At 32.8% G+C, this 24,822-nt stretch overlaps 1 protein-coding gene across 1 annotated transcript; it reads left to right on the top strand.

Moving 5' to 3' along the window:
- The first annotated feature begins 15,051 nt into the window (after positions 1 to 15,051).
- LOC114167461 (aldo-keto reductase family 4 member C10-like) lies at positions 15,052 to 18,841 on the top strand. The gene is made up of 7 exons (XM_028052553.1): positions 15,052 to 15,307; positions 16,003 to 16,053; positions 17,031 to 17,107; positions 17,204 to 17,291; positions 17,417 to 17,671; positions 17,741 to 17,980; positions 18,630 to 18,841. Exons 1-7 carry the CDS (start codon positions 15,185 to 15,187, stop codon positions 18,711 to 18,713), a joined length of 918 nt encoding a protein of 305 aa, XP_027908354.1. The 5' UTR covers positions 15,052 to 15,184; the 3' UTR covers positions 18,714 to 18,841.
- The last annotated feature ends 5,981 nt before the right edge of the window (positions 18,842 to 24,822 follow it).

Genomic DNA, 24,822 nt, shown 5'->3' with positions numbered 1-24,822 from the left:
GGATTCTTAGTAAAGTTGTTCAAAAGACTCATTTTGAGTTGTGGATGAGTAGAAAACCTAGTTTGAGACACTTACATATTTGGGGTTGTTAGGCAGAAATAAGAATATACAATCCGCAAGAAAAGAAACTGGATGAAAGAACAATTAGTGGATATTTCATTAGTTATCCAGAAAAATCAAAAGGGTATATGTTTTATTGTCTTACCTATAGTACAAGAATTGTTGAAACCAGAAATGCTCGGTTCATTGAGAATGGTGAAACCAGTGGGAGTGAAGCTTCACGAAATGTGGAGATTAAGGAAGTTAAAGTAGAAGTTCCTATAACTAGTACTTATTTATCAAGAGTTGTTGTTCCACATGTTGTAGAAACTCACAACAATAAAGAAGAATAACAAATTAATGATCTTGAGGTTAACAATGAACCAGTAGTAGAACAACCACAAGAAATAATATTAAAAAGATCTCACTGAGATAGAAAGTCCGCTATTTCGAATGACTATGTGGTTTATCTACAAGAGTCAGAAAATGACTTGAGTATTGATAATGATCAAATTTCTTTTTCAGAAGCCATTAATGGTGATAATTTTGGTAGATGGTTAGATGCCATGAATGATGAGCTTAAATCAATGGCACATAATAATGTATGAGACCTTGTTGAATTGCCAGAAGGATACAAGAGAGTTAGGTGTAAATAGGTCTTTAAGACTAAGCGTGACTCTCAAGGCAATATTGAATGTTACAAAGCCCGACTTGTTGTCAAAGGTTTTACTTAGAAAGATGACATCGACTATAAGGAAACATTTTCGCCTGTTTCTAAGAAAGATTCTTTTAGAATTATCATGATATTAGCAGCTCATTATGATCTTGAGTTGCATCAAATGAATGTTAAAACTACTTTTTTGAATGGGGGTTTAGAAGAGGATGTTTATATGGACCAACCGGTGGGGTTCACTGAAGAAGGAAAGGAACACATGATGTGTAAACTTAAGAGATCAATATATGGACTTAAGCAAGCTTCTCAGAAGGGTATCTTAAGTTCAATGATATTATTGTGTCCTTTGCATTTGAGGAAAACACTGTTGATCGGTGTATATATTTGAAGGTCAGTGGGAGTAAGTTTATATTTATGATTCTGTATGTTGATGATATCTTGCTTACGACTAATGATCTTGGTTTATTAAGTGAGACTAAGAGGTTTCTTTCTAATAACTTTAAAATGAAATATATGGGTGAGACATACTATGTGATAAGAATAGAAATATTTCGTGATAGATCACAAGGACTGTTAGGTTTGTCTCAGAATGCATATGTTAATAAAGTTTTAGAGAGATTCAGAATGGATAAATGTTCAGCATCTCCCATTCCAATACAAAAAGGAGACAAGTTTAGTCTCGTGCAATGTCTAAAGAATGATTTGGAACGGAAACAGATGGAAAATATCCCTTATGCATATGTTGTTGGGAGTTTAATGTATGCTCAAACATGTACGAGGCCAGATATTAGCTTTGTAGTTGGTATGCTTGGTAGATACCAAAGTAATTCAGGATTAGAGCATTGGAAAGCTGCAAAGAAAGTTTTAAGATATCTACAAGGAACAAAGAATCCCATGCTTACTTATAGAAAATCTAATCACCTTGAGGTGATGGGTTATACAAATTCAGACTTTGTCGGCTATGTGCATACAGGAAAGTCTACATTTGGTTATGTGTATCTTTTAGCCAGAGGAGCGATTTCATGGAAAAGTGCGAAGTAGTTTGTCATTACTGCATCCACTATGGAAGCTGAATTTGTGGCATGCTTTAAGGTCATAATTCAGTCTAATTGGTCGTGGAACTTTATTGCATGACTTGGAATAGTCAATAGTATTTCCAAGCTGCTGAAAATTTATTACGATAATTTCGCAACAGTCTTCTTTTCTAAAAACGACAAGTATTCCAAAGGTGCTAAGCATATGGAGTTGAAATACTTTGTCGTTAAAGAAGAAGTTCAGAAACGTAGAGTGTCAATAAAACATATTAGCACAAATCTTATGATTGCTGACCCTTTGACAAAAGGGTTATCGCCCAAATTGTATGCTGGCCATATAAAGAATATGAACATTATGTCTACTAGTGAATGTTAAATGTTGTTTGTTAATGTTATTAATGTTTATGTGACACTCTGAGCTCCTTGACGTATAAGTTTCTGAAATCTGTGTTTTTTTTTTTCTTTATGTTTATGCATGCAAATTATGATGAAGAAAACAAATTATGTTATGTTATTGTTTTGTAAAAGTGAAATTATGTTTGAACCCATTATGGACTTCTCTTTTTAAGGTCATATTAAGGAGAAAGGGGTGATATAGTAGTACATGGAAGGGATCATGTCAACTGAATGATGTGTGACTGCCATGACTCTTATTATTTCTGTATCTTTAATTATGAATAATGATGGAACCAATTTATGCAAGGTCTTTTAATGCGCATTATGTTTATGTAATGTTATGACATCATATGAGTCAAGCGGGAGAATGTTAGAATTAATTGACGAATTAATTCTATTAGTGACTCATTTGAAATATTATGATGGCCCAATTGTGATTTAATAAAATTTAAAGACCTATTGGTTATTATTATGGGAAGTGATAATAAAATAAAAAAAGATAAAATAAAAACAAACTTGATGGACGTTGGTTTATAAAAGGGATTGGGGTTCTGTCTCTGGCTATAAGGTTCTTTTCACAGTAACCCATCACAAACATGTGAGAAGAAAAAAGAAAGGCAAAAAGATAGATTGGAAAACGGTGGTTAGAGAGCACATAACATTACAAATTGAAGAACACATATTCACAGGATCTTTTATGGATCAAGGTTAGTGCTCTATTATAATTGTGTGAAAATCCTAAATCTTAAAGATTCTCAATTGTTTTACACTTGTGCTCAAGTCTCATTGGTGTTTTATCTTTCTAGTAAAACCTTCCCTCTCTATAAACCTTACACTAGTATTAGAGCCAACCTAACAGTTGTATCAGAGCTAGATACGTTATCAAAAAAGACAACGTCGTGGTTGAAAATGCTTCCACTCATTGATGTTGTGTCTCCCTGGTGAAACCTCCCTTTTGATAGACCCTTATAGTATTGCAAATTGAATAATTATCCATAACCATTCCAAATCTTATTTTATATATGCAAAAATGATCGTTTATAAACACATTTCATATATGAATTTCTTAAAAACTCATTTTGAAAGTCATTTTATAAGTTACGGAATGTTTTGTTGAAAATCTCATTCCGAACAAATTAATTTCCAACACATTTCATATGTATTGAAAATCACATTCTGAAAATTTCATTTTACAAATTCAGTTTCGGAAATTTTAGAAAGCTTTTGAAATATGTAATTTGAAAGTCATTTCTATGAAGGGTAAAAATTTGAAGGGGTATGTGAAGAAATCGTTGAGGTGCAGGAAGTAAATGCCTACTAAACAATATTGCTCTTAATTTAGGGAAACGTAGTAGTTATTCTTGATAATGAGTTAGAAGTAGGGATGGCAAACAGGCCAGCCCGGCCTGTATATGGTCCGTCAAAAAATGGGCTGGGCCCGGCTGGCCCGTCAAATAGAAACGGGCCAATAGTCACAACCCATCCCATATAAGACGGGCTAACGGGCCGGGCCGGGCTGACCTGTCTAGTTTTTTTTAATTATTTTTAATTTTTTTAATTAGTTTTTTAATTTTTTAATTTGTTTTATTTTTTAAATTTGTTTATATATACATATAAATTACTATTAAAGTCATATTTAATCAAATAAAATATTATTTTAACTTTTAATTGATTAGTTAATGTTTTTAATTAGATAAGTTAAAATAATTATTAAATTTACATATTAAATTATTCAATTATAACTAATAGTTCAAACTTAATTTGTAGATGTTAATGATTTAAATTACAATACTATTATATATTTATACATTTAAAATATATAATCTAAAAAATTAATCTTTTTAATTATTTTTATTTTATTTTATTTTTTTAAAACTGGCCAACGGGTCAGGACGGGCTGGCCCGTACTTTGGCCCGTCAAATTGACGGGTTGACGGGTTGAAATCTTCAACCCAGCCCGTTCCTTCTAGCACGGGCTGACGGGCTGGTCTGTTGTTCCCAGCCCGTTTTGCCACCCCTAGTTGGAAGAATTTTTCAACGAAAGTATTCTATCCAAGAGGGATAATGATTCTAAGTTAGAGTATTTATTCTTGGTGTCCTATCCTATAAGGATATAAAGACTTTTAAACACATTTATTTTATTATTATCATACGTTTTCACCTCTACTTTTTCTTTGATACTAAAGTGTGGTCATGATCATTTTTCTTTCAAATTGATAGTGTGAATATCTCATTAGTGATCTATTATTATTAGTAAATATGTTTTTCAATAGGGTAATAAGATTTTTTATTAATGGAATAAGGTTGGCATAATGGTAAAAGTTGAAAGGGAGGGTGAAAAAGGTTGTAGGTTCAATTTTTTCCACTAAAGTATAAAGTTGGTTTAGAAGGAGAGCGAGAGAAGTTTAGAATTTAACTCTTTCCATTAACAAAATGCTACCAACTAATATTTTTCGATAAAAAAAACTTCAAAAGAATACGTGTGGATAAAAGGGACATAAGGATAAAATATTATCAATATCAATAGTAAATGTCTATTTTACATGTACTACCTTAGAAAAAAAGGAATTGTGGGAGAAAATGATAAGGATGTGACATCGCGCATTCTGGTGTGTGGTGGAATATTTTAATACGGTAAGGAAATTAGAAGAAAGAAAAGATCCAGGAAAATAGGGAGTGAGTTGGAAAGAAATAGATGAATTTAATAAATTATTGGAGAGTATAAAAGTGTTTGATTTACCAACGGTTGGATGTAGGTATACATGGTTTAGAGAAATGGAATATCCAAAAAGTAGAATTGATAGGACACAAGTATCACAAGACGGGATACATAAATGGCCAAAGTAGTAAACAAATAATCCTAAATAAAACTATACATGATCACCATGGATTAGTTTTTCAAACCATAAAAGTGGAGAGATCCTAAATCATTTAGAATAATAAATGTTTGACAATAAGTAAATGGATTTAAAGATGTTATAAAGAGATTTTGGAGCCAATACCAAATAAGTGATGTTTTGGAGGAGAAACCGAAAGAGCTTAAAAAGGATCTAAAAATGTGGAACTATGAGTTGTTTGGGGGACAAATAAGAAACAATATATAATAGGAGAAATAAGAGAGTTAGACACCATGGATGAGAAAAATGGATTAAGTGAGAATATGAAAAGGGAAAGAAGGGGAATGTTTTCTAAACTATGGGTTAAATATGTTTTTGGTCCCTTAACTTTCAGTGAATTTTGGAATTAGTCCATTTTGAAACTTTGGACCAATTTAGTCCTCCATCTTTTGAAATGCGTGGATTTAGTCCTTTTAATCAAATTTTGTTAAGTTTATTTGACATTTCAAGCGCATTTCATAATAGTATTTGACTTAACATTAAAGCAAAAATGTGTCAGACAGTATAAACAATTCAAATACAATCCTGAAATGCGTACGAAACATCCAATAAACCAACCAAAATTTGATTAAAAGGACTAAATCCACGTATTTTGAAAGATCAAGGACTAAATTGGTCCAAAATTTCAAAATGGACTAATTCCAAAATTTACTAAAAGTTAAGGGACCAAAAATATATTTAACCCTTAAACTATAAAATTAGTTTCTATTAAGAATTCTTAGAAAATGAAAGGGCAAGAACAAAATGGATTACATTAGGGGCCTCAACTTCAGATTAACCATTCTACAATTAATTGGAGGAGAATAAAAGATGTGACAAAATTATTGAACATACACGAGGAGTGGATTGAGAAACCTAAGGTGGTGTACAATTGGATCAAAGTTTTTTTTTTTTTTTAAGAATCATTTTGAAGAAAAAGAGAAAATTTAAACTACAACTGGATTAAATACCATTCAAGACCTCATCTCTTGATGAAAATACAATCTTAACAACAAGATTTACTAAAAAAAGAAATTTGCGAGGCAATATGGAAGTGGAAGGGCAATAAAAGCCCATGTCAAGATCGATATAATTCTAATTTTATTAAAAATCACTAGGAAGTTTGATGAATCCATGACCACACATGATGCATAAAGGATCTCCCTAGAAGAGTGACAAGAAACATGACAAGAAGGGAGACTTCTAATCCTTCTACTATTTCTTTATTTACGATTTCATTATGTTGATTTTTCCTAAGTTGGCTTAGTTGACTTGACCTTGGTTAACATATTGACCTTTGACTATGATTAACTTGTTGACTAGACCTAAGTTGACTTGTTTTATTTGTTTGTTTTGTAGGTTAACGTTAATTAGGAGAGGATGGACACTAATTGGAGTGGATTAGAGCATGGTCTATATAGCAAGCAAAGGTGGCCTACATATGATGTGGAGGAGAGAGAGAAAAGCATAAAGCATAAAGCAATTTGTACCACCATGATACATGTACCTTTGGCCGCCCATCACATGCCTTGGACATAATCAACATAGAGCCACCATTTAGTTTTTTACCTAATTTCTAGAAGTTAGGGTTTAGTATTTGTAGAAACATCCTTTTACAACTTTTCCTTTGCAAAGAGACCCCTCATGCTCATCTATTTAAGGAGCTCTCTTGGTCTTGTAAAAGGGTTAATCAATTGAAGTTATTCTAGACATATTGTTTTACCATTATGAGGTTTTATCCTTAAAAGTGAAACCTCTGTTGCCTTATCTTGAGCAAGCTCAAGTGATGACACTTCTCCATGTTATAAATAATGATAAACCAGAAACAATATAGAAATATGGATAAAAGAGATGAGCAAGTCAAATTGTTCTTATAACAAACAATAACAATATAAAGATAATGTAAATATGTAAATGAGATAAGGATAGAGTAAGCCTGGGTTGAGGTACGCTGAGCGCTATCCTTAGAGAGAAAACGCCCCCACTGCACAGGACAATACTCAATATTATGTGCTCCTCCCCCAAGATACAACAACCCATCAGATCGATCGAGTGCAGCGAATGATCTCTGAACCTTATGAACACCACTGTTTTAAGAGATAATATAGAGAAAGAAAAGAAGAACACTTTTGAGAGGAAGAACTCTAGTGTTTGTTTTTATTCCTTATGAAACTAGGTGGTATTTATAGGTGAGAAAAGGAGACACAAGATTAAATGACCATCAAACTGATTTAAACCAAAAATAATTTCAAATCAATGAAAAGAATAAAAACTGTTTATACATAAGTAGAATTTAACTCTGGAATTAACATTGTATTAAAACCCTAGTAACAACAATATTTTATTTAATTTTTTTTAAATTATATTAATATTTCTAACAATCCCCCACATAATTTAAAAAAAAATATATATTATCATTTAAAACAAAATATTGTATTTCAGTATAAAGAACCTTCCGGGTTTGAGCCTTACACCTAGTGCTTATAAATTTCCACCCAAGAAAATGCAGAGACTTGATTGTCTTGAACTACATCCCCTGTAACCTGGTTTTAGTAAATAACACATACAATATTGGTGTTCATTATAGGTTCTAATCAGTGATTGCACGTTACGACCTTGTGCATGTATCTTGTGTCATGAGTGTCATTTAGAGACTTTGCCCATGTCTCACAATGGCGACCCCACCATCACACTCACTAGGTAAACCCTCAAAGGGTGGTTTGTGACTCACACCCCTACAAAATTGTCATTTGGTTTATTAAGAGGCATTTTACAAAAAAAACATAATAATACATATACCTCAACCTTATTATTGTCACAATTTATAGTACACCTTGCCATAGGAATGAGACATAACATTTAATCAAATCAATTGGTGTACTTTAGTCAACAAACAACTTCGTTGTTACCCATTGAACTCCATTCCATGGGATCGCCATTCATGTGGAGATGGGTGTCCATTGTTGCAACTAATTTATGGGCTTTAGTCTCATTCCCCTCGACGACTCAAGTACTTGTTGACGCGTCAACCCTTTTGTAAGCGGATCTGCAATATTTCTTTCTGACCTGACAAAGTCAAGAGAAATAATACCATTAGTAATTAAGTTTCTAATAGATTTATGTCTCACTCTGAGATGCCTTCTTTTTTCATTAAAGTTTTTGCTAGAAACTTTAGATATGGCAGCTTGACTATCACAATGCATTGAAATATGAGGTATGAGTTTATTTAACAATGGTAAATCATATAGAAAATTTTTAATAAACTCTGCCTCAGTAGTAGCAGTATCTAAAGCAATAATCTCTACTTCCATGGTAGATCGTGAAATAATAGATTGTTTAGCAGATTTCCATGATACTGCACCTCCACCCAAAGTAAAAACATAACTAGTGGTTGACGTTGTTTCATCAAAATCAGAAATCCAATTTGCATCACTATATCCTTCAATAACAACAGAAAATTTTGTATAATGAATTCCATAATTAATGGTTCCTTTCAAATATTTAAACACCCGTTCTAATGCAGTCCAATGAGAATGATCAGGATTATGTGTATATTTCCCTAATCTACCAACTGCATATGCAATATCAGGTCTAGAGAAATTTGTCAAATGTAATAAGGAACCAATAATTTGAGAATATTTATGAGAAGAAATGCCTTCACCTAAATTTTTCTTTAGTTTAATAGATGGGTCAAAAGGCGTTAAAATAGGTTTCATATCAGAATAATTAAATTTCTTCAATAATTTCTCAACATAATGAGATTGCGTTAACATAATATCACCATCTTTTTGTAAAATCTTAAGACCCAAAATAACATCTACAGGACCAAGGTCTTTCATATCAAAATTATTGGACAACATATGTTTCACATCATTTATAACATCTATGTTGCTACCAAATATTAATATGTCATCTACATACAAGCATAAAATAGCATAAACACCATCATCATATTGTTTTACATACACACATTTATCACTATTATTAATATGAAAACCATATGAAATAATAACTTCATCAAATTTTTCATGTCATTGCTTTGGTGCTTGTTTTAAACCATATAAAGACTTAACAAGTTTACACACTTCATTTTCTTTCCCTGACTCAATAAAGCCCTCAGGTTGTTTCATATATATTTCCTCTTCCAAATCACCATTTAAAAATGCAGTTTTAACATCCATTTGATGAATTTATAAATTAAAAATGCAAGCAAGAGCAACCAAAACTCTAATGGTAGTGATTTTCGAAACAAGTGAATATGTATCAAAGAAATCTACACCTTCTACTTGTTGGCAACCAATAACAACAAGTCTTGCCTTAAATTTATCTACAAACCCATCAATCCTTAATTTTTTTCTAAAAATCCATTTACATCCAATACTTCTACAACTAGGAGGAAGATCAGTTAAAAACCAAGTGTTATTTTCTTTAAGAGAATTCATTTCATTATTAATAGCTTCTTTCCAAAAAGGAGCATCAATAGATCTCATTGCTTCACCAAAATTTTTAGGATCATCTTCAAGCATAAAAGAATAAAAGTCAGGTCCAAAATCTTTAGCTTTTCTTTTTCTTTTACTCTTTCTTAGCTCATTTTGAATACTTTTATTAGCATTTTCACTTGAAGGAAAAACAGAACTAGAACCATCACAAATAACATTACCACCAGAAGGCAAACCAAAAGTAGAAGTATCATAAATAGTTTTAGTCATTTTATTTTTTAAAGGAAAAACATTTTCAAAGAAAACTGCATCTCTAGATTCCATAATAGTATTATTAGAGATTTCATTCACTTCAGAATTAATAACCAAAAATCTACAAGTGGTGCTATGCAGAGAGTAACCAATAAAAACACAATCAATTGTTTTAATTCCTAATTTTATTTTCTTATTAGGTTGTATATTAACCTTTGTAAGACACCCCCACACTTTAAAATATTTTAGTAAAGGTTCTCTTTGCTTCGATAACTCATAAGGAGTTTTATCACAATCTTTATAAGGAATTCTATTGAGAATATAACAAGCTGAATATAAAGCTTCACCCCACATATTTTTTGGCAAACCAGAACTTGTAAGCATAACATTCACCATATCAAGCAAAGTTCTATTTTTTCTTTCAGCTACACCATTAGATTGAGGACTACAGGGAGGTGTTGTTTCATGAATAATACCATGAGTTTCACAAGAAGCATTCATTTCTAAAGATGTATATTCACCCCTCTATTAGAACGAAGGATTTTAATCGTTTTTTCTAATTGATTTTCTACCTTAGATTCATATATTTTGAATTTTTCAAAAAATTCATGTTTGTGGTTTATTAAATACAGATAACAATATTTGGAGAAATCATGAATAAAAGTAATAAAATATCTTTTAACACCATGTGTTAAAGCATCATTACTATCACATACATCACTATGTATCAATTCAAGTAGATTAGTTTTCTTTTTCATGCATGTATGGAAACCTTTTCTTGGTTACTTTGATTGAACACATATTTCACATTTTTTCTTCAAATCAATAGAATATTTAGGAATAAGATTAAGAGACATCATTCTTCTAATAGAATTTAAATTTATATGGCCTAGTCTAGCATGCCACATATCACAACTTTCAACAATGGTAATAGTTAATGAAGAACTATCATATATTTTATTAGAAGAAAAAGGCATAAGACTTAATTTAAAAAAACCATCACAAATATATCCTTTACCAATAAAAACACCATGTTTAGTAATAACAACTCTATTGGACTCAAACAACTTTGTAACCTTGTTGTACTAACAAAGAAGTACTTATGAGATTTTTTCTAATTTCAGAAACATGAAAGACTCCATTTAAAATAAGATAATTTCTAGAAGACAACTCTAATTTCACTTAACCCTCTCCTAGAACATGTGCGATGCTCCCATTTCCCATACTCACGGTACGTGTGCTTGTTTCCTGATATAGAGAAAATAATTTTTTATCAGCACACACATGAACATTAGCCCCAGAGTCTATAAACCAATCGTTTGAGTTAAAAACATAATTTAACTCAGGGCTAGTGACATGGTACCTTTCAGATGGGAAATCAGAGGCAACACCCATAGTAATAGTATTAGCTTCAGGTTTGGAATTAGACATAGGTTGGCGACGACGCTGAAAGCAATTTTTGGCTAGATGATTAGTTCGCCCACAAACAAAACAAAACATCTCATTCCCCATATTTTTATCTTTATTTTTATTGTTGTTATAAGAAAAGTTGTTCTTTGGTTTAAAGAAAAAAGGTTTTTTCGTAAACTTATTTTTATTAAAACCATGTCTTTTGAATTGTTTAGGATTAGGCTTGTAAGAGTTCTCAGATTTATTAGAATTCTCAACAAAAAAGGCTTTAGACTTAGAATTTTGAACATAATTTTGAGAAAAACGATGTTTTTCCTCAATACGAAGACACACAAGCAAATCATCAAAAGAGAAATTTTCGGACTTATGTTTTAAACTTCGAGCTCAATCAGACCAAGAAGGAGGCAACTTAGAGATCAAAAGAGCCACAAGCATAATGTCTGGTAAAATAATATTTTTTAATTTCATGTCATAGACAATATTTTCAAACTCGTGAATTTGATCAGAAATGAGTTTATTATCAACCATTTGAAATTCAATAACTTTTTCACAAGAATATCTAGATAAACCTTTTTATGTAGATCCATATTTAAGTTCAAGTGCTTCCCATAACTCAATAGCAGTTTTGGTGTGGCAAAATATTTTATAAATATTATGAAACAAAACACTTAAAATATGTCCATGACATAAAATATCTTTATCAGAAGTATCAGAAGAAGAAGAAGAATCACTTAATATGATAGAAGAATCAGTAGCTTTAGAAATCATAGAAAATAATTCTATTTCAGTGAGCCAAAACCTCATCTATTGTTGTCAACAGAAAAAATTTTCACCTGTAAACTTTTCAGGCTTACTTAAGAGTGACTTAATCATATCCATGGCAAACATAATAAGAAAAAAATTTATATTCTTTTTTTATAATTAATCTTTTCTCTCTAAGAATGTTATAAATAATGATAAACCAAAAACAATATAGAAATATGGATAAAAGAGATGATCAAGTCAAATTGTTCTTATAACAAACAATAACAATATAAAGATAATGTAAATATGTAAATGAGATAAGGATAGAGTAAGCTTGGGTTGAGGCACGTTGAGCGCTATCCTTAGAGACAAAACGCCCCCACTGCACAAGGCAATACTCAATATTATGCGTTCCTCCTCCAAGATACAACAACCCGTCAGATCGATCAAGTGCAGCGAATGATCTCTGAACCTTATGAGCACCACTGTTTTAAGAGATAATATAGAGAAGGAAAAGAAGAACACTTTTGAGAGGAAGAACTCTAGTGTTTGTTATGTGTCTATTCCTTATGAAACTAGGTGGTATTTATAGGTGAGAAAAGGAGACACAAGAGTAAATGGCCATCAAACTGATTTAAACCAAAAATAATTTCAAATCAATGAAAAGAATAAAAACTGTTTATACATAAATAGAATTTAACTCTGGAATTAACATTGTATTAAAACCCCAGTAACAACAATATTTTATTTAATGTTTTTTTTTAAATTATATTAATATTTCTAACACTCCACTCATCTTAAGGGTTGGTTTGCCTTTGTGCCCCCCTTTAAGTGTCGTCCTATCACTTCTTCCCATTCCCCCTTTCATGTATTTTCATCTTTTACTTATTTATTTGATTAATCAATTCGGTTTCTATGTTCCTATGTGCTAATCATTGATGTTCTTGTCTTTTGGTGGACTCTCAACCTTGATTGGTGCAACTTAGTGAGCTCAAAGTTTCCACTTGGCAATGAGGTTTAAGTATCTAAGTCTTGTTCTCCATATGATTGTTGTCTTGTAAGGTTGTGAACATGATTTTTTAGTGTTGTTTTTGTCCTTGGCTGAGAGCTTTTTGTGGTGTTACCATGCTAAATTTTTCTTCCACATGCTAAAAGAGTCTTTAAATGTGCCTACCTTTTATTTTGAGTCCATTGTCATATGATAGTTTGAACTTTTCTATTCCTTGTTACTCAAGTATTTGAAATTGCATGATCTACATGACTTGTTTTGTGTGTGTGCCTTGGAATTGATTTGTTGACCTTACCTTCATCTTGTGTTAAGCTACATTTCAAAATATAAAAAATTTTCAATCCCTTTCTTGCAAAAACTAGGAGCTATTTTGCTCATTGGTGACTAAAAATTTGAAAAAATTTGGTGCCTTATGTTTCTAGCTTGCATGCTTCAGTGTTGGATGAGATTGGCAAATTAGTTTCATCTTTAATTTGGTCCTTGTCTTCCTTGGTATATGCATGATTTTGATTCATAACTTCTAGTTTACAATGACATGCATTTTAATTGTATTAATATATGTATAGTACAAGCCATATGAGAAGGTTGATAATTTTTTCAATACACATTTTTTATTCAACTCAAGTCTAGTGATATAAAGATATTCCATATATCTTCCATTGTTATTCTCAATATGATATCCATTTAGACGAATATCATTGAAACTTAATAAGTTTCTATTAGACTTCTTGGTAGAAAAATAGTAACTTTTCCGAAGACTTCAAATATATTTGTAATCACTAATGAGGTGATCAATGCTTCCATCTGGTTTACAAAATAAAAAAAGTATCAATATGAGTGACATCCATATAATTATAATCAAAATCACCATCTTCATAAGCAAATTGTGTTTCTATGTTCTTCTTCTTATTTTTAAGTTGTTTTGGTGTACGATAAGTACGACTTAAATGGGCTTTACCATTGCAATGATCACTTATATATTCATCTTATTTGCCATTATTATCACTTTTTTTTCCTTCTCACATTATTGTTTTACTTCTGATGATAAAATGTCACTTTAAAATGTCACATTATTGTTTTACCACACCATGATTACTAGCACGACCACGACCATGAAAAAAACAAATATTGCTGCATTCACTCTTAGGAATAGAAACTCATTATTTTGTTCAACTATAAGAACGCATGAAATAAATTAAGAATATTTGTGAAATTCTTTTACACGATATTGTTGTTCATTGGCGGACCTTGCTTGGGACTAAGGGGAGCCATGACTCCCCCAAATTTTTAATTGTATTATATATATGTATATATATGAATTTATATTATTATATTATTATACTATTTATATGTTATATATATATTGTTGAAAAAGTATAATAAAAATTAATTTGATGAACCTTGGTTAATAACTAGACTAAAAGGATTAAGGTTCTATATTTGGTTATAAGATTTTTCCAAAGCAAGTCATCAAGAAAGTGTGAAATAAAAGAAAGACAGATTAGGAAAAAAATCGGAGAACTAAGAGAATGAAGAATGTATACTCACAAAATTTCATGAATCAGTATCCTAGTATGATTTATGTATGTTAGATTTATGATTCTTCCATTACGATATTTCTCCCAAATTAAGTTTTTCCCAAATTAGTATGAACTCTAACTAATTTTAAAATTTTTTTTATGAAATTGGCACGAACCCTAATTATATATTTTTTCTAAAATTAGTATAACCCAACATTATAAAATATTGATATTTTGTATTTTTCGTTGCATATGATAAATTAGTTGAATAGTCTTGAATTGAAATAGAAATTAAAATATCCATTTATGTGAATTCAATAAATTAGAAATATTAAAAATTGAAAAGTGTGAATGATATGATTTAAGTAAAGGAAATAATTTTTTTAAAATAAAAAAATTATATATAAAAAGTCTAATTTGACACCCTTTATATTTTGTTTCAGTTTTGCCAAATAGTGAGATAGGCTTTACCAGTGCAATGATAACAAATTAATGCACAACCATTAATTATAACCTATATCATTTATTAACACTTATTATATACATTTAATTTTAAATTTTAATCATAAAAATAATAATTAGCAATTACATAAATTATTATACTTATTATGTACGTTACATTGTTAATAAATATATTTCTGCTTCTGCATGCGGTTCTCTGGTTGCCTAAATAAATAAACAAAAAACCAGTCGATTTCATCGTCACTCTCGCATTTGCTTTGTGCGGTTAAGCTTCTGTGTTTTTCTCTCCGGTCACAGCCTCAACCTCAGTTCCCTTCTGCACCGTAGAGAATGGCCACCGACGATCTCCGATTCTTCGAGTTGAACACCGGAGCAAAGATACCTTCCGTCGGTTTGGGCACGTGGCTCGCTCAACCTGGCGTTGTTACTTACGCCTTGGCCACTGCAATAAATGTTCCAAACTTTACCTACACTCACTACTCCTCGTTGCTCTTCATTCCATAATTTTTCTTTCGTTAAGAGCGTCGCTTTGTTTTTAAATTTTTTTACATTCTGTGCATTTTTTTTTTCTTAATCTAAATTTTCACCTGTCAATTATCTGTTTACTTCCTCCCCTTTGCAGAGAAGGTTATGAATTGACTAAAAATATTCTGACTTTCTGCTAAATATATATTTTTTTCCTAAAATTATTGATTTTTAATTCTTTTAATTTGAAGTATTTCTTGTAAAATTTTATGTGGAAAGTATTTTATATAAAATATTTTGTAAGAGAATCGGCAAAATATCTTTTTAAGTACTTGTACAAACTTCTTGACTATTTATAGTAGAAAATAAATGAATACAAAGGAGAGCTTTTACAATAATTTTATGTAAAATTAATTTTAGTTTAGGGAGAAGTGTTTTTTATTTTTTTCTTCTAATTTTACTTTTTTAGGAGGGATTGGGAAGAAATTTGGTTAAACAGTTGGTAAGAAGTTTATAGATACGTGTAATCTGTTAGAATGGATATTTTTTGTCTTTTTGAGAGAAAAACAGAAATATCGAAAATTTTTGGTCATTTACTTCGTTGATTTGTATAGTACTATTGTGTATTGTTTTGGAGCAAAGATGTGGCTACCAATGGCTGAACGTGGACCATACCGATGCAGGTTGGGTACCGGCATATAGACTGCGCGCATTTTTATGGGAACGAGAAGGAGGTGAGTGTCATTCATGGGAATAGTTTAATTTGAATTAAAGTTCTATTCGATAGATAAAGTTAAATATTATATAAAATGAATAAAGGTTTAAATATTTTTTTTTTTTCATTTTCGTTATTTTTATTAAATTTTTGGTTTTTATTTTTATTTTGTATTCAATTAGGTTTTCATTTTTGTTAAATTTTGGTTAATTTGGTTTTTTTTATTAATGATGAATATTTAATATTTTTGAACAGTACATGCCACATATCATCTTCTGGTTTTTTTAATTTTTTTAAAAATTTTTTAAATTTTTTTTAAAAATTAAAATTTTTTTAATTTTTTAATTTCAAAAAAATTGTCCACGTGTTAAGTCACAATTGTGCCATATGTCAATGCTAGTGTTATGTGTCAGTTTGTGATAATATTATTATTTTTTTGTTTAATTTAGTCTCGTTATTTTTGTTCAAAAAGAAATATCGGGATTAAATTGCAAAAAAAGAAATCATACAATCACAAACTGACAGGTGGCACCACTATGGACACGTGACACAATTATGACTTAACAAGTGGACAATTCTTTTGAAATTAAAAAAAATAAAAAAGATCGGGAACTGACACGTGACATGTACTCTACAAAAACGTTAACTATTTAAATACCGTTGGTGAAAAGGACCAAATTGACAAAAAATTGACGAAAATGAGGATTTAGTTGAACACAAAACAAAAATAAGGATCAAATTGAATAAAAACAATAAAATAAGGACCAAATGTATATTTAAGCCTAAAATGAAAAACTCATAATTTTATTGTCTTAAGATTTTAGAGATATAAGTGGTGTCAAATATTTTATACATGTAATACCAATGTATATATTTAAAACTATAATCTTTCGATTACTATAACTAAATCATATAAAAATCAAACATTCGTTACAATTCTAAACATTGTTTTGGTACTCTCTCTAGTCACAATTTTTTTTTGTAAATTTTATTTAGGTTGGTAATGTCTTGGAGAAGTTGTTTGCTGAAGGTGTAGTTAAGCGCGAAGATATGTTTATCACCTCCAAGCTATGGTTTGTCTTTTTATATATTTACACACTTCATTGGTATGATGCTGTAATTACATTCTTTATATCTAATTAAATTTGCCCAATTCACCCATGTTTTAGGTGTAATGATCATTTGCCAGAAGACGTCCCAAAGGCTTTGGAAAGAACTTTACGTGATTTGAAACTGGACTATTTGGATCTCTACCTTGTGTGTAAATCACAAAATCATTTTTTTTTTCTGCATCAATTTATGTTTGAAATAATATACACTAGTGTCGTTGAATTTATCTACTTATTTCAAAAGCATTATTTTCCATGTCTGTATTGTTATAGATTCATTGGCCAGTGAGCATAAAAGACGGAAAGATTACGAAAGCTGACATACCAAGCACTTGGAGAGCAATGGAGGCACTCTACAGTTCTGGAAAGACTCGAGCTATAGGGGTCAGCAATTTCTCTTTAAAGAAGCTTCAGGATCTGTTGAATGTGGCAAATGTGCCTCCAGCCGTTAACCAAGTGGAATTGCATCCTTCGTTACAGCAACCCAAATTGCATGCTTTCTGTGAATCCAAGGGAGTGCACTTATCAGTGAGTATGCAAAATTTAAGGTCGTTAACTTATAGCTATACATAAATACACACTAATGCTTTTCTTCAGGGTTATTCACCTCTGGGTAAAGGATACAGCGAAAGTAATATCCTTAAAAATCCAGTGCTGCTCACGGCTGCAGAGAGGTTGGGCAAGACTCCAGCACAAATAGCTCTAAGATGGGGACTTCAAATGGGTCACAGTGTCCTTCCTAAGAGTATACATGATGCCAGGCTCAGGGAAAACTTTGATCTCTTTGATTGGTCTATACCTGCGGATTTGCTTGCCAACTTCTCTCAAATTGAGCAGGTTACTTCTTTCATCAAGTCTTCTTAGGATTGAACGTTTACTACTAAACCAAAAGTTATAACCCTTAATCAGGATGTAACTATTTTTATTATTTTTATTTAGTAGCGTAACAGTTCAAATGCCACGATTTGATTGTGACTAATCCACTTGGCTTTTGCCACAATACAATTGATGTCACCCATAACAATTTTTTCCTTAGTAATTGTCTTATATCCTACTAGAAATCCCACTCTTGAATTGTGGTGGAAATCCAAGAATGAGTCTAAGTCCCACATTGAGTAAAAATAAAAGAGTTGAACATCATATAAGAATGAAGACCCATAAAACAATTATCTTAAGGTTTTTAGTTAAAAGTGGTGTCAATTTCTTATATGTAAGTTAGATTCATGTTTCATTGGTGTTGCATCTCCTAATGATCTTCTCTCGGGATACCCAACAAAAACAAATGTTTTTTCTTAAAAATAAGTTAGTTTTTAAGACCCAAATCTTGTGAAAACTTCTATTTTTTTTTTATATAATGTAGTTTTACTTGCTACACAAGTAATGTATTAAAACAGATTATGTGCTAATTGTTAAGGCGAATGTAAGAATGTTAGGAAAATTCAGTGAGAACATACATTTATTTAAATTTTCTAATTTATTGATGCAGGAGAGAATAGTTACGGGAAGTGATTTTGTTTACAAGACATCTCCTGGATACAAGACAACTGAAGAACTCTGGGATGGTGAGTGAAGAAATGTCTTTAGGCAAAATAAGCATATCTTGATGATTATTGTAATAATTTACAGAGAAAATGTTATATGCACATCTTGCGATCTTCCTACTTCATTGAGACACTGAATAAAATAATAATACTTTAACTGTTGAGTTCATTCATCGCAAATTACTTTATATGTTAAAATAAATAAATAAAATGTCATTTGATTAGTGTTCGAGTATACACTTAACAAAATAATAACACTTTTTCTTTATAAAATACTGTGTCTCTACATTACACAATTATTGTTAACGTCGTCAAGCGGTTACTTGTTAAGCTGTATGCGGAACTCAGCTAGCACGTATTGATTTTGCCAGATTCAATGGCGAAAATGTTAATCAGTGGATACATCAATGTGAAAACTATATTTGATGAACACTATATTTGACAAATTTTTGAGGAAGTGTTTGTTGGTTTTATGACATTATGGTGTGCAATAGAGATTTGACAGACCATTTACATCACTTGAGGGAAGTGTTGATTATTAAACTCTATAAACAATAGAGAGGGGTTTTTTAGCTTAGCAAGTTATTATATGAGATTTGTCTGAGGTTATGGGGTGATAGCTAAACACTTGATAAATATGTTAAAAGAAGACAAATTTATCTGGACAGACACTACTAAACAAGCTTTTGAAGAACAGGAAAAGTTGATGAGTAGCATTCCAGTTTTAGCATTACCTGATTTTTTGAAGGTGTTTGTTGCTAAAGTGGACAATCACCCAATTGCCTTTATTAGTCGAAATTTTAATAAACAATAGCAAGCCTATTCAACCTATGAAAAGGAATTTTTAGGAGTGGATTTTGTAGTACAAAATTGGAGACACTATTTGCTGAATATGCATTTTATAATCAAAACAAATCATTACTGTTGGAGAATTGGCACAACACAATATCCACACACAGCTGCAACAGATTTATCCCAATTCTAGATACCAATTGATAGGATGGGTAATTGTTAGATACCAATCGATAGGATCGGTCGGTAATTGTTGGACTTAGTTAAGAGCCTACTTTATTGAATATTTATTGAATATGGGTATGTCTCCTACTACAACGACAACGACAGGAAGAAAATCTCAAGAACTTCTAGATTCTTACACACAGTTCGCACTGAACTTTGAGAGACCTTCTCTCAACCCTTCTCACCAATTATGTGAAATAGAAAACAGACTAAAAAACAAAGTCTATTCATGTTACAACTGTAAAAATGAAACATACAACTGCTACAAAGAAAACTATTTAACAATTTGACAGTTACAAACTTTGATAACTTTGATAATATTCATGTTGACAAACAAGTCTCTCTCTAGATAAATACTCTCTATATTCAGATTTGTTGTGTTTTGCAATGAAGCACTACATAGTCCTTTTATAGGCCTTTGGACATGACCCTTCAACTACATTTATTAAATATAACCACTACCTAACCCACAATTAATGAACTCTATTGCATGCTTAATCAATGCTAGACCCACTCTCAACCTTTTGCAATCACCTAGACAATTAATATAGCAACTTCCAACTACATGCATTTAAGTTACCTAAACAAATCCCCCCGTAAACTTAAATGCTTTTCTTGTCCTTCATTCCAAGTATCATCTTGTTGTTCTCAAACAAAGAGGATAACAACGACTTTGTGAACATATCTGCAACTTGTGCTCGGCTTTCGACGTGCTCCAACTCTACATTTCTTTCTTTCACTTGTTCTCGGAAGAAGTGAAAACGAATATCAATGTGCTTATTTCTCTCATGATTGACCGGGTTCTTTGCCAATTCAATGGCCGACTTGTTATCAACTTGGATCACAATCCCCTTTACTTGCTTCAATTCAAGTTTGCTTAGAAGGTTTCTAAGCCAAACTGCATGGTAGACACTCCAAGATGCTGCAAGATACTCGGCTTCACATGTTGACAACGTTACAATGGGTTGTTGCTTTGAAAGTCAGGTGAATGTCATGCTCCCCATGAAGAATACATATCCAGACGTGCTTTTCTGGTCATCGACATCTCCACACCAGTCACTGTCCAAGTAGCCGACTAGTCAGTAATCATTCGTCCTAGTATACATCAGACCAAGTGATATTGTTCCTCTCACGTACCTTAGAATTCTCTTTAGGGCCTTCCAATGAGTATACCTCGGTTCCTCCATATACCGACTTGTTATTCCAACACTCAACATTAAATTTGGTCTGGTATTTGTAAGATACCTGAGACTTTCAATCAGACTTCGGTATTTGCTCGCATCAACTCGGTCTCTATCTGCATATTTAGAAACTTTTGTGCCCGGTTCCATAAGGGTGGAAACCGGGTTACAACTTGTCATCTTAAACTTCTTCAAGACCTCCTCAACATACCTTTCCTGTGACACAAAGATGTCGTCCTTCCCTTGAACGACTTCCAAACCAAGGAAATACTTCATAAGACCTAAGTTGGTCATCTCAAACTCCTTCTTCGTCACTTCTTTAAATGCTTCAATCAACTCGGCATTATTCCCCGTGAAGATAAGGTCATCAACATAGAGAACAGTGAACATCACATCTTCTCCTTTCTTCTTTATGTAAAGAGGATGCTCATAAAGGCATTGCTCATACCCATTCTTCTTGAAGTAAGTGTCAATTCTTTCATTCCATGCTCGTGGAGCTTGCTTCAAGCCATAAAGTGCCTTCTTTAATCTCAACACTTTCTTCTCTTCGCCTCTTCGCATGCATCCGAGTGGTTGTTCAACATATAATTCCTCCTCCAATACTCCATTTAGAAATGTTGACTTCACATCCATCTACAAGATTGTCCATCTGTGTTGAGCTGCTAAGGAAATCACCAGCCTAATTGTTTCCATTCTCGTCACTGGGGTGAATACTTTGTCATAGTCTATTCCTTCCTTCTGCTTGTACCCCTTCACTACAAGACGAGCTTTATATCGCTCAACTTCACCTTCAGCATTTGTTTTCTTCTTGTACACCCACTTTACGCCAATAGGTTGAGCTCCTCTAGATAGATCGGTTAGCTCCCACATGTTATTGCGTTCGATTGCTCTGATCTCTTCATTCATCGCCCTTTGCCACTTCTCCTCCTGCACAGCCTCTTCAAAACTCAAGTCTTCTGAATTTGCCAAGAAACATACAACATGTACTTCGTTAGTGGAGTTGTATATATCTTGCAAGCTTCGTGCTCTGGCCTGTAGAGGTTCATCTTCTTCATCAGAAGTCTCATGATCTCTCACAACAGGTGTTGTATCTATTTCTAAGTTTCTAGAATCCTTCTTTGAGTTGTTCTACTTCCACTCTCTCTTCATCAATTTGAACGTCTCGGCTCATAATCACCTTCTTTGTTATTGGGTTGAACAACCTATATGCCTTGGTTTTTCATCGTACCCAATAAACACACACTTCTTGCTCCGATCTTCAAGTTTGGTCATTTGTTGAGCAGGAACATGACCATAAGCAATGATACCGAACACTTTAAGGTGAGACACACTTAGCTTTTTTCCACTCTAGACTTCTTGCGTTGTCTTCTCGTTCAACTTAGCATGTGGACATCTATTTTGTACATAGATGGCACATTGCACTACTTCTGCCCATAACTTCTTAGGCATGTTCTTACTTTTCAACATTGTTCGAACAATGTCAAGTATAGTTCGATTTTTCCTCTCAACTACTCCATTTTGTTGGGTTGGGTATGGTGCTGATAGAAATCTCCTTATTCCTTGCTCCTCACAATACTTCATGAGCTCGGATGAGATGAACTCGCTTCCTCGATCAAACCTAACAAATTTGATAGGCATGCCAGTCTCCTTTTCAACCATTGTTTTGAACCTTTTAAACACTTGGAACACCTCGAATTTCTCCTTCAAAAAATACACCCATGTTTTTCTTGAAAAATCATCTATGAAAGAAATGAAATACCTTTTCCAACTAAAAGATTCAGGGGTAATTGGTCCACAAATGTCTGTGTGAATTAATTTGAGTTGTTCATTTGCTCGATACTCAGCAATCCTAAAAAATTAGGTCCTCGAATGCTTCCCGAGCATGCATTTTTGACAAAATTATTTTTCAAACTCCACAGTCAGGAGTCCTCGCACCATCTCCTTTTTAACCAACTCGGCCAGCCCACCAAAATGCAAGTGGCCAAACCGGAAGTGCTACATCATAGCTTCATCCTTCACGTCAAGTTTCAAGCACCTCTCTTGGACTATTTTCAAGTTGTACATCCTATTTTTCTTCATATCTACTCGGGGAATCAATCGATCTGACTTATCTTTCATGCATAGTACTCGGCCTTTCATCAGAACCAAGTAGCCTTTCTCCATCAACTGACCCACGCTCAATATGTTGCTCTTAAGATCGGGTACATAGTACACGTATCTGATTTCTCCAACTCGGTTGTTCTTCTGCAGGTACTAGATTATACCCCCAGCCTTTTACTACCTTCTTTGACGCATCTCCAAATGATACGTGTCCAGCCTCAACTTTGGTGAGCTCCTTAAAAAGATTCTCGTCCCACACATGTGATTGCTTGCTCCTGTATCAAGGTACCAAACTGAGTTGTCAGAATAGCTCAAACTTAGCTTGACACCTAATCTCCTGGACATCATTAATACTCCTTCCCACAATTGTAACATTTAAATCCTGAGTAGCAGTCTTTGGCAAAATGACCGTACTTACAACATTTGAAGCACTCAACTCCTGAGTTGTTCGACTGACCTCCTCGACCTCTACCACCACAACCTCCACCTTGTCCTCGGCCACGCCAGTTTTGTTGGCCGACCTCTTCTTGACCTTTTTCATATCCTCTTCTACCTCTACCACCCCAGCCTCGAGTGTTCTGAGTATAAGGAACCTTTTTCTCCCTAATGGTTGCCTTTTCTTGGAGTGCTTGATCAAGGGACTCCTCCTTCTTCTTCCTTCTTCGTTGCTCATGCGATTCAAGCGACCCAACAAGCTCTTCCACCGAAAGTGCTGTCAAGTCCTTGGATTCCTATATTACGCAAACTATATTCTCGAAGTCGTCAGTTAACGACCTCAAGATTTTCTCCACCACTCGACAAGTGGGCAACATCTCTCCATTTCTACCGAGCTAATTCACTACGGTCTCAACTTGGCAGACGTACTCGGTAACCCCTTTAGCTTCCTTCATCCTCATCCTTTCAAGCTCGTCGCTGAGAGTTTAAAGTCGGACTTGCTTCACATAGTTATCCCCTTTGTATGCCTTCTCTAGAATATCGCACGCTTCTTTTGAAGACATCACATTTGCTATATTCTCAAAGTCGGACTCATCAACAACTCGGTACAACACGTACAGAGTCGTTTTGTCATTTGCTCGTGTTGCTTTTAACATAGCAAGCTAGGCTATCGTCATTTCTCCAATGACCTCTGGTTCTTGGTGCCCATTTTTGACCACCTCCCATACTTCTTGGGAACCAAGGAGAGCCTTCATTTGCAGACTCCAGTTATCAAATCTTAAATGTTTAAGAGGCTTGGTAAAAGCATTAGTAATATGATCTTTAGTGGTGCAATGTATAAGTTCGATTCTCCCTTTGCTTACTTGGTCTCAGAAAATGAAATTTTGTCTCAATGTGTTTGCTCCTACCATGGAAAACGAGATTTTTTGAAAGACTAATGGCAGATTTATTATCCACCAACAACTGCATTGGCTTCTCATATTTTAATTCCAACTCTTTAAACAAAGTTTCCAACCACAAGCATTGACAAGAAGCTTCTGTTGCTGCAATATACTCTACTTCATAAGAAGAGAGAGCAACCATGTTCTGCTTCTTTACATAGGATTTGATTATTTTTTGAATAATCTGAAATCCTTCTTTCTTTTTTTTTCAGAAGGAGTGAAACGAAACAAATTATGTCTTACTTTATTATTACTTGCTAAATGGTTACAAATATCTCTTTCTCCTGTAGAAAGATAATGAATGTTCAATTGATCTTGATCTTTTCGGGTTGAAAAAGAGACTGAAGCGGATCTGTCTGATTTTCCTGATAAAATCCATAAATGACTTGTTTTTGGTAAGATATGGACATTACTATATTTAAATTCTGATGCATGATACACATCCGTACTCCAATGCATTTCTC

This window comes from Vigna unguiculata, chromosome 10 (genome assembly GCF_004118075.2).
Source record: "Vigna unguiculata cultivar IT97K-499-35 chromosome 10, ASM411807v1, whole genome shotgun sequence".
NCBI classification, from domain to species: domain Eukaryota; kingdom Viridiplantae; phylum Streptophyta; class Magnoliopsida; order Fabales; family Fabaceae; genus Vigna; species Vigna unguiculata.
This window is presented reverse-complemented; position numbering and strand designations above follow the sequence as displayed.